The sequence below is a fragment of the Dromiciops gliroides genome, chromosome 1 (assembly GCF_019393635.1).
Source record: "Dromiciops gliroides isolate mDroGli1 chromosome 1, mDroGli1.pri, whole genome shotgun sequence".
NCBI classification, from domain to species: domain Eukaryota; kingdom Metazoa; phylum Chordata; class Mammalia; order Microbiotheria; family Microbiotheriidae; genus Dromiciops; species Dromiciops gliroides.
The window spans coordinates 219,942,598-219,957,551 of record NC_057861.1 but is presented as its reverse complement, the minus strand read 5'-3'; the positions used below and the strand labels follow the sequence as shown (position 1 = coordinate 219,957,551).

Sequence of the window (14,954 nt, the reverse complement as noted above, 5' to 3'; positions counted from 1 at the left end):
GCTTTTTATAAAAACTCTAATTCATTTCATTCATTTATTAGCAATGACATTATCTGTACAATCATAAACCCAGTGGTACTGCATAATCGAAAGCTGTCCTGGTCCTACTGAAACTGGAGTATTGTATTCAGACCAGTTTAGAAAAGCCATTAATAAGTAATGGACTATCCAGAGGAGAGGTGTCAAACATGTGACCCTATATGCAGTCCTCACTCCTGAGTGTGGTAGGAAGCAGATTAAAATGTAACTGGGAAATATCTAAATATCTATTATCCACAGATAATATCCCATTTTAAAACTAAGCATGTGGTCCACAGGAATCCTTATGTATGGATTAGTGGCCCCCATTTCTATTTGAGTTTGACACCACTGCTCCAGAGGATGGTAATCAGGATGGCAAAAGACTCTGATCAATGCTATATTGTGAACTGGCTGAAGGAACCGGGGAGGCAAGACAGAAGACAAAGCTTTAGGGGAGACATAAAAGAGTTGTCTTCAAGAATCAAAAGAGTTATTATGAGGACGAGGCAATAGACTTGTTCTGACCCAGAGAGCAGAACCAGTAGCAAAGTTTAGAAGTTGCAAAGAGGATTATTTAGGCTGATAATTGGAAATATTTTCTATTAATTACCAAAATTACCAAAAAGTGGAATGGGCTGCCTTAGAAGGAACTATGTTCCCTGTCACAAGTCTTCAAGCAGACACTGGATGACAATTTGTGAGAAATGTAGCAGAGATTCTTTTTTTCTGGCTATAGGTAGGATTGGATGGATGCTGACATCCCTTCCAACTCCAAAATTTTGTAATTTCTAAAAGACTTGAATGCATAATTTGAAATTTTAATACATACATTAGAAAAATATTTTTACACATTCAAGTCACAAAATTATGATTTGTTGAACTGTTGTAAAGGTTTATCACTAGGAATGAAGAGACAACATGAGTTTACATCTTTAAATTCAACATGAACTTTGAAATAATTCATAGAAAGAAAATGGAATTTTACTTTCGGAATTCATGTTAAAAGACGGGTCAAGCTTTTCAGTTTATATTCTTAGAACACTGATTTGTTCAGAGAGAAAGCATTAATGGAAAATACATTTTAAAATAGTTAAGAGAAATCTGAACAAAACAGTCACTAGAAGCCATAAGCTTGACACAAAAATTTTTTTGCTACTCTTCTGCATTGAAAACACAGGCTTTTGTTTCAGTTGGATCATCTTTCTCCAAGTTAGCTACATCAAACATAGATATAAATGTGCATATATATGTTTACATATACACATGCATGTAAATATATATATGATGCCAAGATGAGCCAACCATATCTAATATTTTTAGAATGTGTCCAATATGAATTTCTGCAGTAAACAGTTTACTGTATACTTGTGACTGATGACATCAAGTAACAATTATTAAGGTTATTTGATGTTTTGCAGATTTTTCCCCTTCACTATTTTGGGCTTCAGCCAATTACTTTAGAGAATAAGCCAGTTCTGGACATTAGCAGCAACACCAACACAACACACTCAACAAACATTCAATACCTTAGAGTCTCCTTTTCAAACCAAATTTTGTAGGATGATACTGCATCAGAAAAATGGTTGCTAAAGTAATATTTATCAAATGAACAAAGAAAATAGGAAGAGCTCTTCAGCAATCAGTCAAATGTCCAAGTTTAAGTGCCATATAATAGATATTTTAACTTAAACTTCTAAAAATATTTTGTCAAATGAAGAATTTGCTCTACTCCTCTAATTTACTATGAAAATAAACTGGTATAAAAATCATGGCTGAAAATGCTACAAGAATACAAATTTTAAGGAGTTTTATAATTGTACCATCTAGAATATATTAGAGTGTAGCATTCTATTTTAGTCTCCTCAAAAATGTAATGCTACATTAATATTTTGCTACTTTTGTTATTATGTGATTTTGTATGCAAGACATGCCAACAATTCTTTTAATATTAATAGACAATTTATACTAAGGGGGAAAAAGAACTTCTGGAAAAAACTGTTGGAGCCAACAGCTCAACTCACACCTTATATTTAACTATTCACTTTTAAAAAGGTTAGAAATACTTTAATCTAGAAAATGCCTTAATGATTTAAAGATATTTTGAAAACGATGTGAAAAACTCAACATTTGATTTGGCTCTTGGTTAGCTGATATGTGTTGTAATTTTAGAGTTCATGTTAGTAAGAATTTAAAATTAATTATATATGTATATATAATTTAAAATAAATTACAAAAGGAACAATAACTGCAAATCAAAGTTCAATAGCTAGTAGTTTTACTGAATTTAATCTAAGTAACCATGTCTAGCTTTGTAATTCACATTTATGGCACATGATGATCAAAATCACTACAGTGCTTCTTAAGATTTTACTGTTTTAATAGAATTAGGAGGAAAAAAAATCTAGTAATAACATTTGGTCAGAATTTAAGCTGTCATAATAAAGACATATAAAAGAGAGCTTCCTCCAAATTCTGTAATGCTACAATCACTCTGAGTTTACTTTTAAGAAATAAGAAATACCATGACCAAATCCTAAAGTAAAATAAAGGTTGGTAAGTTAAATTATTTAGATTTTTAGGACTGTTCTTTAGAAAATTAATAGTTCACTCAATATAAAAGTCCCTTAGACATTTTTTTCCTTACAGCAATGATGTCAAAGAGTTCAATTTTTTGACAAATATATGAACAGATTTTGACAGTTGTTTACTTTGTTTTCCGTGTAACAAAAGTAAAAGATATTCTATATATACATAATACCTAGTGAGTAGGAAGCAGATTTTTTTTTTTGCCTCAAATAGGCTGAATCTTTGATTACATTGACTGAGGCTTGGAAGAAGCCCTTCAATTTTCTTTTTGATAGATATTTAAACAAGCAGATGAGTGAAATGTGTTTCACAAAAATCACAAAACCCATGTCAGGTGTTGAAGTGCTTTCTTTTTTTTACCTGACAAGTCAAAACTGTGAGACATGCTAAGTGGCCGCATTGCTGAAAAAAGAAAAACAGTATAAAGAAAGTAATTCAGCCATTAGAAAAGCACAGGGAAGACAAAAGGGGGAGGGAGTAATTAAAGGATACCCTTAGTACATTTCAGATGCTAATGCAGGGGGCTAGTTGGCATAAAACTGAAATTTTAAATTTTAAACTATGCTAGATATGTAATGTCAGAGTTCCAATAACATCAGTAAGACTAGAAGCAAAATAACAATAAGAAAAATATACTATATATATTTTTAATTTAAAAAATGTACGATAAAAATAGGCATTTGATTGGGGGAAAAAATTGCAAAATATATTGCCTGACAAAAAAAATTACATAACATTTTACACAAACTTTAGTTACCAAAAATTCAACTTTCTGGAGGGCATTTATTCTCTTCTAATTTATAGCTACTCTAAAAGAATCTTGATATATAAGCATTTATACAGTGCTTTCTTAGCCAGGCGTTGTGCCAAAAAGCAGGTTACAAATATAATCTCCTTTGAAAAATAAAGTTATTGATGATCCCTGGTCTAAAAAATGAGAAATTAGCCAATCTTTTCTTGCATAATATTTTGACCACTGTCTCAAGACAAATATGGTAAAGATAAAACTGGTCTTTTTTATTATTTTTCCTTGGCCACTGTTTTTATTCCTAAATGAAAAGACATCTTTATTATTACTCAAAACAGGATGTAGGCAGCATATGCCAGCAAACAACCACCACCTCCTGAACCACTATCTCCCTTCAGAACCCAAAAGCCTTGGACTGAGTAGTCATGTTCTACAAACCATGAGACCTTTGTTCCAGCAGCCATTATTGAAGGGAGAAATCACTGTGGAGAAGGGGCTCATCTTCCTCAACAGGAGCAACAGTTGTTAACAGACTGCCACCAATATGCATATAAGCAGCACTGACCAGACCACTGTAGGTCCTGTTTCCCGTCGAACCCTACCAGAGAGGTACCGTCCTACCAGCTGCCAACCTATTGTCACTCACAGGATTAGTAAGCCAGCCTAGCTGAAGCAACAAGGTATCCTGGGAAGGAACAGGAGGTAGCATGTGCTGGACGTGTCAGGAATGGTGACCATGATCTCCCTCTGATTCATTTTTTCTTTTTCTTTAATACATTTAAGGCTCTCCTTCAACTATACCCATATTAAATACAAATGTTAATTCCTCTTGCATGCTTGTTAGATGCATTTCCTTTTCTTCACACTACCAAAATAATCTTTGGCTAGCTGGCTAGACGTTTTCATGCTTTCCAAGATTTTCTTCAAAATTTTTGGAATTCTAACCCTGCTTCTATCTTCTTATCGTTTTCTGCAGCACATGCAAATTTCCCACATTAAATTTCAAAACCTTTATGTATAACATCTTTCATAACAAGGACAAGTAAAATGTATAATTTGCCACAGGCTTTTATGTATATTATCTTAGAGGAGTAAAATAGTGCCCTGGTGACAAGAGAATTCAAGCCTGGGATCAAAGTCCTCTTTCTCTAAATCCGAAGCTTTTCCCACTATACCATAATGACTCTCATTGCCTCATCTTCTCCTCTTCCCTATCTTTTTTGATGTTCTTAAATGAACTTCTTTCTTTCATTTGGCTACCAAGAAAACCATACTTACCAGTAGAAAAAAAAAATCACACCCCTCCATTCCCCAATGAGAAACTCATTTTAAAATTCCATTGCTTCCAAAAAGCCTGGCTGAATTATGAACAGCAAGTTTATTATTTCCAAAGCAATCCTTAATCTTTGGAAATACCTTATATGCTTTTTCTACAGATTCCAATAAGATTAGAAATCAGAATGCAACATAAAAGGAGAACTTTGAGAAACTTTGTTTCTTAAAAGGCAGCATGTGATAGATCAGTAATAAGGAATGAGTGGCCCAAGACGTGTAGACTACACAAAAGGCTCACACCTATTATCATATTATGAGAGGATAGAATCAGAAGGTTTTGCTATCAGAAGATGATAGGTACCTAATAATATTGCAGAACATGACAGTGATTATATTTTAACAGAAAGGAAATAACTTTTTCATGATATGAACTATTCCTTTGGCTAACAAAGCTAAAAAAAATGAAAAAAGAAGGCATACAATTAAATTAAACAATTCTATCTTGACCAATTTAAACAACTGATGACAAAAATGGAATATTAATGGAAAAACACAGACAGAGACTACAGTAATTTCATACAGAAATTCAATAGATATAAATGAATTGTTACTATGGGGAAGTCAAAAGAGCCTAAAAGATATCTAAGTAAACATTTGACTGACTTGCCAAGCAGAGAAATACTAGAGAGCCAAAGGCAAAATAGATTTAAAATGTAAATTTGTTTGTAAAATCTTATGGCAAATGATAATCAAAGATCCTTAAGAGTATTTCCTAATAAAGCAGAAAGTAGCAAAGGAGGGCAAAAGGAATTTTAAGAAAGCTTAGTAAGAGATCCAACTGAGCAAAGTTACCTCAAAGGTATTTAAAGATAAAAAATGGAAGGATAAAAAAATGGATGAAAAAAACTGAAGAGATTTCCAAAAGAAACTCTTCACAATAAAAGAATGTATAGTCACCACACTTGGAGTTTAATATCATAGCCCTGGATGTATTTTAACAGAAGGTTGAAATATTTGCTCTGGGGGAAAAAAAGCCTTCCTTTCATCAGTTTTGGCACTCTCCTACTTGTCCCTGGTACCAATTGCTACCCATTTTCCCCATAAATTCTCAAGAGAGGCCTTTATTCTTCTTTTAGTATCTGGGAAACACTATAGACTGAGTCTATTATTCCTCTTCTAGAAGACATCCCCACCTATTTATGTCCCATTCCTCAAAGACAATCTTTCGAGGGTACAAAGACCTAGTTTCTTCAATGAATCCTGGTATGTCAAGGCTTCCAATCCCTTCAGTATCCTAACTGACCTTTCCTCCTCATATTACAGTTTATTAATGACATTCTGAAAAAAGGGTGCCTATAAGTTTGGAATCACGAAGAGCAGAAAATAATTTCTGAAATACAAGCAAGCTTAATCTCGTCCTAATTGAATTTTAGGTCCAGTTGATTATGTATTTCCACTAAGTATCCCAAGATATACACATAGAAGAACTAATTTGATAGAGCTATCTGCACAAGCGTGAGATATTATTTGGATAATTTGTCTTTTTCATTCACAAAACTGATGAACTTAGGAACCCAAGTGGTATTTTCATTACTGCTGTGCACTTAGGAAAGGGATTCACAAGACAATTATAAATTTGGGAACTGAATAGCTGTTTAAGAAAATAGTATCTGGGGGGTAGCTAGGGGTCACAGTGGATAAAGCACCGGCCCTGGATTCAGGAGGACCTGAGTTCAAATCCAGCTTCAGACACTTGACACACTTACTAGCTGTGTGATCCTGGGAAGTCACTTAACCCTCATTGTCCCACAAAAAAAAAAAAAAAGGAAGAAGAAGAAGAAGGAGGAAGAGGAAGAGGAGGAGGAGGAGAAGAAGAGGAAGAAGAAGATAGTATCTGAGGAGCAAGAATATTCCAGGAATGAGAAAAAACAGTACAAAAGCACGGAGATGGGAAATGGAACGATATATGTGAGGAAAATCAAGGAGGTCGATATGGTTGGATAACAGTATGTAGAGGAGGGTAATATGTAAGAAAACTGAAAGGAAAGGCTGGAACCAAAGAGTAGTCATGTCAATGTCAGCTTGTAACAAGGAACTCAGTGGTGTGTCTTAACAATATATGTTTTGCTGTTTAAATTTTTATCGGTGACTTGAATAAAGGCATGGACAGCATGCTTACAAAATTTGTAGATGACATGAAGTTAACATAATGGATATCAGAGTGAAGATCTGAAGAGATCCTGAGAGGTTATAACAATGGGATGACTCTAATAAGATGAAATTTAAGAGGCACAAATGGAAAGTCTTATTCTTTGAATAAAAGAAAATCAATTCCACAAGTATGGATAGTGGAGCAATAGCTAAACAGCAGAAACTAGCACAGAGAGGGAGGCATAGGGCAGAGGTACAGAGGATAGCCTTAACGACAAAAAAGGGGTTGTTGGCAAAGGTGGACTCTGATAGAATCATGGTGACTGGACCTTGGAGGTAGTGGCTTTGGGGGATGGGCTATGCTGCAGAAGTTGGCCAAGTGCCATGAGGAAAGGTGTAGGGATGGTCGTTGCCACAGTGGGGAAGTACCCCTACATGAATTTTAGGGCTGCATTTGCCCAGTTGATTTTGAAGGAGCCTGAGACCTGGAAAGGGTAAGTGATTTGTAGAAGATAATAAAGTGCAGCAATAGAAAAGCTGAGGCTATAATAGTCAAGGTCTCTAGACTTTTCACCTACTAATTTTTCCACTGTAACACATTTGGTTCCCTTTTCCTCCTTACTGCTTCATTAGAAGGAGAAAAGCAGAAAGAGGGCTTATTTGTGGCTCTTGGAGAAGAAATTCTTATGTTCATTTGTATTCTATGTCATTGACGGCATTTCTGAATACTAGCTTCCTTTTCATTTTAATTGTCTTTTAGTGGTTTTGCCTAATAAAAGAGAATCTGTCAGGTAACGGGTCTATTGTTTCCGTTTTTCAGCTGTTATGAATCAAGACATCCTTCTCCTAGGTTTAGAATCCTCCAAAAAGATAGGCTTCAGAACAGTCTTTAGCTTCAGTACCTAACAGTATTCTCTTTCTACTTATTCTTTTGTTGGTTTTATTTCAAGAATTAAGCAATTTATCTCTTATTCCCTAAATTCTAACCATGTAGTTTAATTAAGCTATTAAAATACAAACGAAAGAAATTGGTGTACCTTAATATCCTTAAAATATGCATATATAAATAAACTCCATAAACTAAAAAAGAACATAAGTATATATCTCTAGCTTTGTAAACAGTTAAATGATCTTGAATGATATGAAACAACCTGAGCTTTGCCTCACCTAACATGATGACATGCTTGAACGGAGTAACTGAGGTAACAGAAACATGAACTTTAATCTCTATAATTCTTAATTCCAAAACATAATAATAATGGGGAAAGGCATCTTGGTTTAGTGGGTAGAGTTGGTTTTGGATTCAGAAAGACCCGAGTTCAAGCCCTGTCTCTAATACAGCCTGACTGTGTGATGTCCAGCAAGTTGCTACCTCTCAGTAGCCTTGCCAATTCCCTAAGGCTGTGAGATAGATCGAAGGCACTGATCTACACTGCCAGAAGAAGTCCATTACAGAGATTTCACTATACCGATGAAATGACAGGTTGAGTAAAAACAAGACAAATCACTTTCACATACAGTAATTATTTATCTGAGGTCATGTGACACTATGAAGTGGATAGAAAACATCTACATCTCTATATTTTTAAACTGGTTTTTAGATCTATATATTTTTTAAACTTTAAAGATGAGGGGTAAAAAAGCCTGAAGAGGTTTAGTGACTTGCCCAAGGTGACACAACTTGTCAGTGGGAGAGCCAAGAATAGAATCTACATCTTTTAACTCCCAATCTAATCCTCTTTCAACTAGGCTATATTCCCTCTCTCATGTGGGTCAATGGAAAGTAAAGTTTTCTATTTATTATTTTGATAATTTGATTGTTTCAGATGTGAACAATCTGAGGGAAAGGGAAGTGAGAAGAATGAACAACTCCATGAGGCATTTTTTTGTTCAATCTGGACTTTTTTTGGGAGGAAGAGGGAGGATGGTGGGGGTAGTGCCTACACAATAGTCTTTTATATAATCTGGGCATTTAAAAAGAAGAATGTAATGAACAGTAGACTCACCTAGCCTACTACGCCTAATCTCCTCTGGTGAAACTGGGCGTAACTTTCTTTCTGCTTTGATTTCCTCCAGTATTCTTTCGTGAAGGCTCCGTGGCCGTGGTGGAGTTGGTTTCAGCTTTCTGGCTGAGGCCTTGAAAAATAAAGGGAATTAATGGTTATGGATTTAAGTAATTTGCTTTAAAATTAATTTTATATGAGACTATTCACACAACACAGTACTGTAAAGTTAAATTATAATGAATTGATAGAAATATAAAAATTGAATGTTATGTATTTGATCAACAAGTATTTATTAAGTCCCTACTATGTACTCTGTACTATGATAAGCACTAGGGATACACAGAGAAAAGTGAAATGATCTCTGTACTCAAGTCTACATTCTACCAGGGAAACAACATATACATTTACATAAAACATATACATAAATATAAAATGAATACAAGGTAGGGCGGACACAAGCAGTGGTTAATAAAATGGGATGCAGCGATAAAATATTAAGTTTCCTAATGAACATTTTTTAAAATTTATCTATTCATAAAAATAATTTTTAGTTACTAGTTTTGCTAAAGAAAACACTATAGTCACTAGAAAAGGTAGTATAGGGCAGCTAGGTGGCACAGTGGATAGAGCGCTGGCCCTGGAGTCAGGAGTACCTGAGTTCAAATCCGGCTTCAGACACTTAACACTTACTAGCTGTGTGACCCTGGGCAAGTCACTTAACCCCAATTGCCTCACTTAAAAAAAAAAAGTAGTATATTAAAAGATCATTTTTTGGAAAATGAGACAACTAAAAGTAAACAGAAATTAAATAGTAGTTAAAAGGCAAGAAGCATAAACAGTTAGAGGTGGTTAAAAAATTGATCAAAGAAACTGAATGAAACCCACAGAGGCCATCAATGAGAAGACAGCTACGTGGAGAGGTGTTTTACACCTCGAAAGGTGCTATTCAGTTTTACCTCCTATAGTAGAAGGGTCCCTAACACCTGAACTATAATCCAGGCTTTTCTAATTCATTATTTGGGCAGCTAGGTGGCTCAGTTGAAAGAGTGCCCCACCTGGAATCAAGAAGACCTGAGTTCAAATCTATTTTCAGACAGTAGCTGTGTGATCCTGGGCAAGTTGCGTAAGCCTGTTTGCCTCTGTTTCCTCATTTGTAAAATAAGCTAGAAAAGGAAATGGCAAACCATTCCAGCATAGGTGCTAATAGGAGAGCCATTGTTTGTTTTGGTGAGGCAATTGGGGTTAAGTGACTTGCCTAGGGTCACACAGCTAGTAAGTGTAAAGTGTCTGAGTCTGTATTTGAACTCAGGTCCTCCTGAATCCAGGGCCGGTGCTCTATCCACTGTGCCACCTAGCTGCCCTGAGAGTCATCGTTTAGAAAGAGTCAAAGAAGCAGCATACTGGAGGGCCAGTGAGTCCTCTCTTGGGAGTACCAAAAGTTTTATTTTGTTGAGCTTATACAAACAACAGAAAATTTTTCTGTTTTCCTAAAGTGTGTGTTCTGTATATCAATTAGGCTATAAGTACTTACTAAGCACTTACTATGTATAGACATTGTGCTAAGGGCTGCAGAGATGATGTACAAAAGTAAAAAAATAGTTCTTGTCTTCAAAGAACTAATGGGGGAGAAACTGGAACATACAAAAATATACATGATAACTAGAGAGGAGAAAAGTAACCTTCGAGGGGATGGCACCAGTAACTGGGAGGATCAGGAAAAGCTTTCCATAAGTTCCACTTGAGCTGATTCTTAAAGGAAACCAAGGATTCTGAAAGTCAGAGAGAGGTTGGGAAGAAGAGCATTGGGCAGTGTCCTCTCTAGAACCTGTACGAATTAGAATAGTTGGAGAAATCGGATTCTGTCTCTCTGGTAGTTTCCACACTAAAGCTGGATAAAACCTAGTTAGGGATGTTTTAGAGTATAATTCTAGTACATCTAGTACATTGGCCTTAATTAGATTATTATTCCTAATTATATAAGTAAAATAATACATTTTTATTTATAGAGCCATATTCTGTCAATGAATTTGGCCAAGGAGGTTTAATGATTAATTAAGCATAAAGACCAATTAAAATTCCAGATATGAGACTCTAGAGGAAATTTCATTACACTACCTCCATTCAACTACTATTAGTAAAAATCATGTCAACGAATTAATGCTGAGTGAGATGAGCAGAACCAGGAGAACATTGTACACAGTATCAACAACATTGTGTGTTGATCAACTGTGACGGATTTGACTCTTCTCAGCAATACAATGGTCCAAGATAGTTTCAAAGGACTCATGATGGAATATGCTCTCCAAATCCAGAAAAAAAGAACTATGGAATCTAGATGCAGATTGAACCATACTATTTCTATTTTTTTGCTTTTTGAGGTTTTTCCTTTTTGCTCTGATTCTTCTTTCACAGCATGACTAATGCAGAAATATGTTCAATGTGATTTCACATATATAACCTATATCAGATTGCTTGCTGTCTTGGGGAGGGAGGAAGAGGGGTGGGAGGGAGAAAAATTTGAAACTAGAAATCTTATAAAAACAAATGTTGAAAACTATCTCTACATGTAACTGGAAAATAGTAAAATACTTTTATGAAAAAAAAAGAAAAAAAAATCATGTCAAAATACATACTGGGTTCAAGGGAGGTCTTGATCTAATGAAGTCCAGGATGATTTCATGAGCACTTTTTTTTAACCGAGGAGGAATATCGCCATTTACCTAAAAGAAGAGAGAGATAAGAAAATTTTGTTTTATCTATGTTTAGGAGTTAGTACCTTCTAAGAAAAGCATATGACAACAGGTAAATCATTAAAGAGTTCTGAATCAAACTGCCATATACGTATAAGTTATAGAAGAAAAACACCACACTCAAGCATAATCTTTCTTCAAAAACGAACAAATTACAAGTCCTCATTTTATGTTGATAACTGAAGGCTTTGCTTTCTCTAATAGTTGATTCCAGAGAAGACTATTTAAAAGGGAAGGAGTTTTGGAATTAATCCTAGTCTTATCATTTTGGAAAATTTGATTAGACACTTAGTTTTTTGTTTGTTTGGTTGGTTTTTTTTAGTGAGGCAATTGGGGTTAAGTGACTTGCCCAGGGTCACACAGCTAATAAGCATTAAGTGTCTGAGGCTGGATTTGAACTCAGGTACTCCTGACTCCAGGGCTGGTGCTCTATCCACTGCGCCACCTAGCTGCCCCAACACTTAGATTTTTACATAGTATTGAATTACTTTGTTAATTTCACACAAAAAAATAGATGCAGAATAAATGTAGGATAAAAAATAACCTCATGTCTTATAGTTAGATATTCACTGCACAGCAGCTTCACTGACAAAGCTGTGGAAGCAATGCTAAATACAAATGAATTAGGGGCATCTAGGTGGTGCAGTGGATAAAAAGCACTGGCCTTGGATTCAGGAGGACCTGAGTTCAAATCCGGCCTCAGACACATAACACTTACTAGCTGTGTGACCCTGGGAAAGTCACTTAACCACCATTGCCATTCAAAAAAGAAAAAAATGTAATGGGAACTATTTAACAAAATAAATAAAAATACAATAAAACAGATAATATTATTATCTAAAAAAAACTAGGGGCAGCTAGGTGGTACAGTAGATAGAGCACTGGCCCTGGATTTAGGAGGACCTGAGTTCAAATCCTACCTCAGCCACTTGACACTTACTAGCTGTGTGACCCTGATCAAGTCACTTAACCCTCGTTGCCCTGGAAAAACAAAAAATAAACACAAATGAATTAGCTTTACTTTGTTCCAGGTGCACAGGTCAAATCTTTAACCCCAATAATCGCTCAAATATATACTACTGGCCATAAAGGCAAATGGAATTGTGTGCATTGTTTGGAGAAAACAATATCCCACGGATTTTCATACGTGAAGAATAGATCATGCTGAAAAAAAATCTAAGCTGTGAAGAAAAGCAATGAAAAGTCAGGAATTCCTGGTTGAAGCAATAGGAATAATAATTTATATTTGTGTAGCATTTCCCTCACAACAGTACTCTATAAGGGAAGCAATAGAATTATCCCCATTTTATAGATGGCATGTAAAAGCGATTTGCCTGTGGTTACCCTAGTGAGGGAGAACCAGGAATAAAGCACAAGTTAAATCTCCTGACTTTGATTCCAGTATTCTTTCCACTGTATATCATCATCTCCATAAACACAGACTTATGAGAAGACAGCAACACTTAATGAACTTTGATCTGATTTCTAAAGGAAAAAGAGAACTTGAGCTTTTTAGTTTAAATATATAAATGAATAAATATATATGTGTGTGTATATGTGTGTATATATATACACACACCAAAGAAAAGAAAAATCTCTCTCTCTCTCTCTCTCACACACACACACACACACACACACACACACGAACACACTAGAAATCAACCAAAAAGAAAATAAGCAAAGCCAAGAAGACTACTAACACAACAAAATTTTACAAAGCAAGAGAATTGATACACTGAAAAATGTCATGAAATGAATAGGTGACACATTTAAAGAGATTAAACAAAAATTAACCTTTACCAAAAAAAATATTGAGACAAAAGAGCTTAAAGAAAGTAAAAAATTTAAGTGAAATTAAAGGAAGAATTAAGGGATACTAAAAATAGCTAAGAGGGAATAAAAAAAGAAATAATAAAAAGTCTGATATAATCAACAGAATCAAATAGTAATTAAAACTTACTATAGTGGAAAACAGAATTAAAGCCAACATAGATTCATTGAAAAAATGCAAGGAAAAAATTTAGAGTGAAGTGATAGACCTGGTTTATATGTTTACGTGCCTAGAAAAATTAGGAAAACAAAAGAATTCATGTGATATTTCAGAAAAAAAATTTTTTAATTACTCCAAAATCTGGGGGGAAACTCACTAGAATATACAAATACAACTAATATGCTATTTGAAATGATTAATATTAAATTGTAATTAGCACAAGTATAAGAAAAAGCTATATATATATTATTATCTTCCCAGGATCTCCCAAGTTTGAAACAATCTGAGAGATCTAATACTATGATTACTGAGGCCTGTAATCAAGCAAGAATAAATTGCCTCTATATAGTTCCAGACAAGTTGTCATCTATTCTATAGGTGAAAATTTTCAGTGTTTCCAGTTCTTTGCCACTACAAAGAGTTGCTATAAATATTTCCATAAATATAGAATCTGTTCAACTTTCTTTAATCTCTTTGGAGTACTGGCCAAGTTGTGATATTACTGGGTCATTGTAGGAATTTGTTATACTTGACTATGCATAATTAATAACAAGGACCGAGGGGGGGAGGTTTTGGAGGGAAGAGGTAGGAAGTAAAGAAAATGTTTGCTAATTGACATAATAAAAGAAACCTCTAGTATTTGGGAAATTGTATTATTTTTTTCCTTTTTAAAGGGAATTAAGTCTTTAAAAATCATTTAAGGTAATTTGTTTTAACTTTGTTAAAAGTATGAGCATAAAGTATGGGAGAAAATTAATATGCTCCTCTTCTATATAATTCAATATTCTGTACAGAACTAAATACAGTGATGGGATTGGTATTAGCGTAATGAGACTCGCCAATAAGTCCTTAGAGCATGCACAAAATCCTCCTTGACCTCTCTGCAGCTTTTGACACTGTTGACACTATTTCCTTAATAATCTTTTCCTTAATACTTTCTTCTCTCTTGATTTTCCTGACACTGATTTTTCCTAGTTCTCTTCTTACCTATCTGACAACTCCTTCTCCATATCCTTTGCTGGATCTTCACTCAGATTATACCAACACATGGGCAGCCCCCAAGGTTTGGTCCTTGGTCCTTCTTCCTCTATACTATTTCATTTGGTGATGTCAACAGCACCCAAAGAGTCTATTATCTGTATGTAGATGATTCTCATGTTTATTTATGCAGCCCTAACCTCTTTTCTAACCTCCAATCTCACATATTGCTATTGTTCAGTCATTTTTCAGTCATGTCAGACTGTTCATGACCCCAATTGGGGTTTTCTTGATAAAGATACTAGAGTAGTTTGCTATTTCCTTCTCCAGCTTATTTTACGGATGAGGAAACTGAGGTAAACAGGATTAAATGACTTACCCAAGGTCACACAGCTAGTAAGCATCTGGGAACAGATTTGAACTCAGGAAGGTGAGTTTTCTAGACTCCA

General features: G+C 34.9%; 1 protein-coding gene across 3 annotated transcripts in view; it reads right to left on the bottom strand.

Moving 5' to 3' along the window:
* SPIRE1 (spire type actin nucleation factor 1) overlaps positions 1 to 14,954 on the bottom strand; it is a 217,435-nt gene that overhangs the window by 44,887 nt on the left and 157,594 nt on the right. For 2 of the 3 annotated variants that reach the window (XM_043979803.1, XM_043979917.1), the window contains exons 7-8: positions 11,421 to 11,507; positions 8,788 to 8,917 (exon numbers count right to left, since the gene is read on the bottom strand). In XM_043979803.1, coding sequence (XP_043835738.1) covers positions 8,788 to 8,917; positions 11,421 to 11,507 — 217 coding nt within the window. Of the gene's footprint in view, positions 1 to 2,967; positions 3,010 to 8,787; positions 8,918 to 11,420; positions 11,508 to 14,954 lie in introns of all 3 variants that reach the window. The other variant, XM_043979869.1, reaches the window with a different exon arrangement.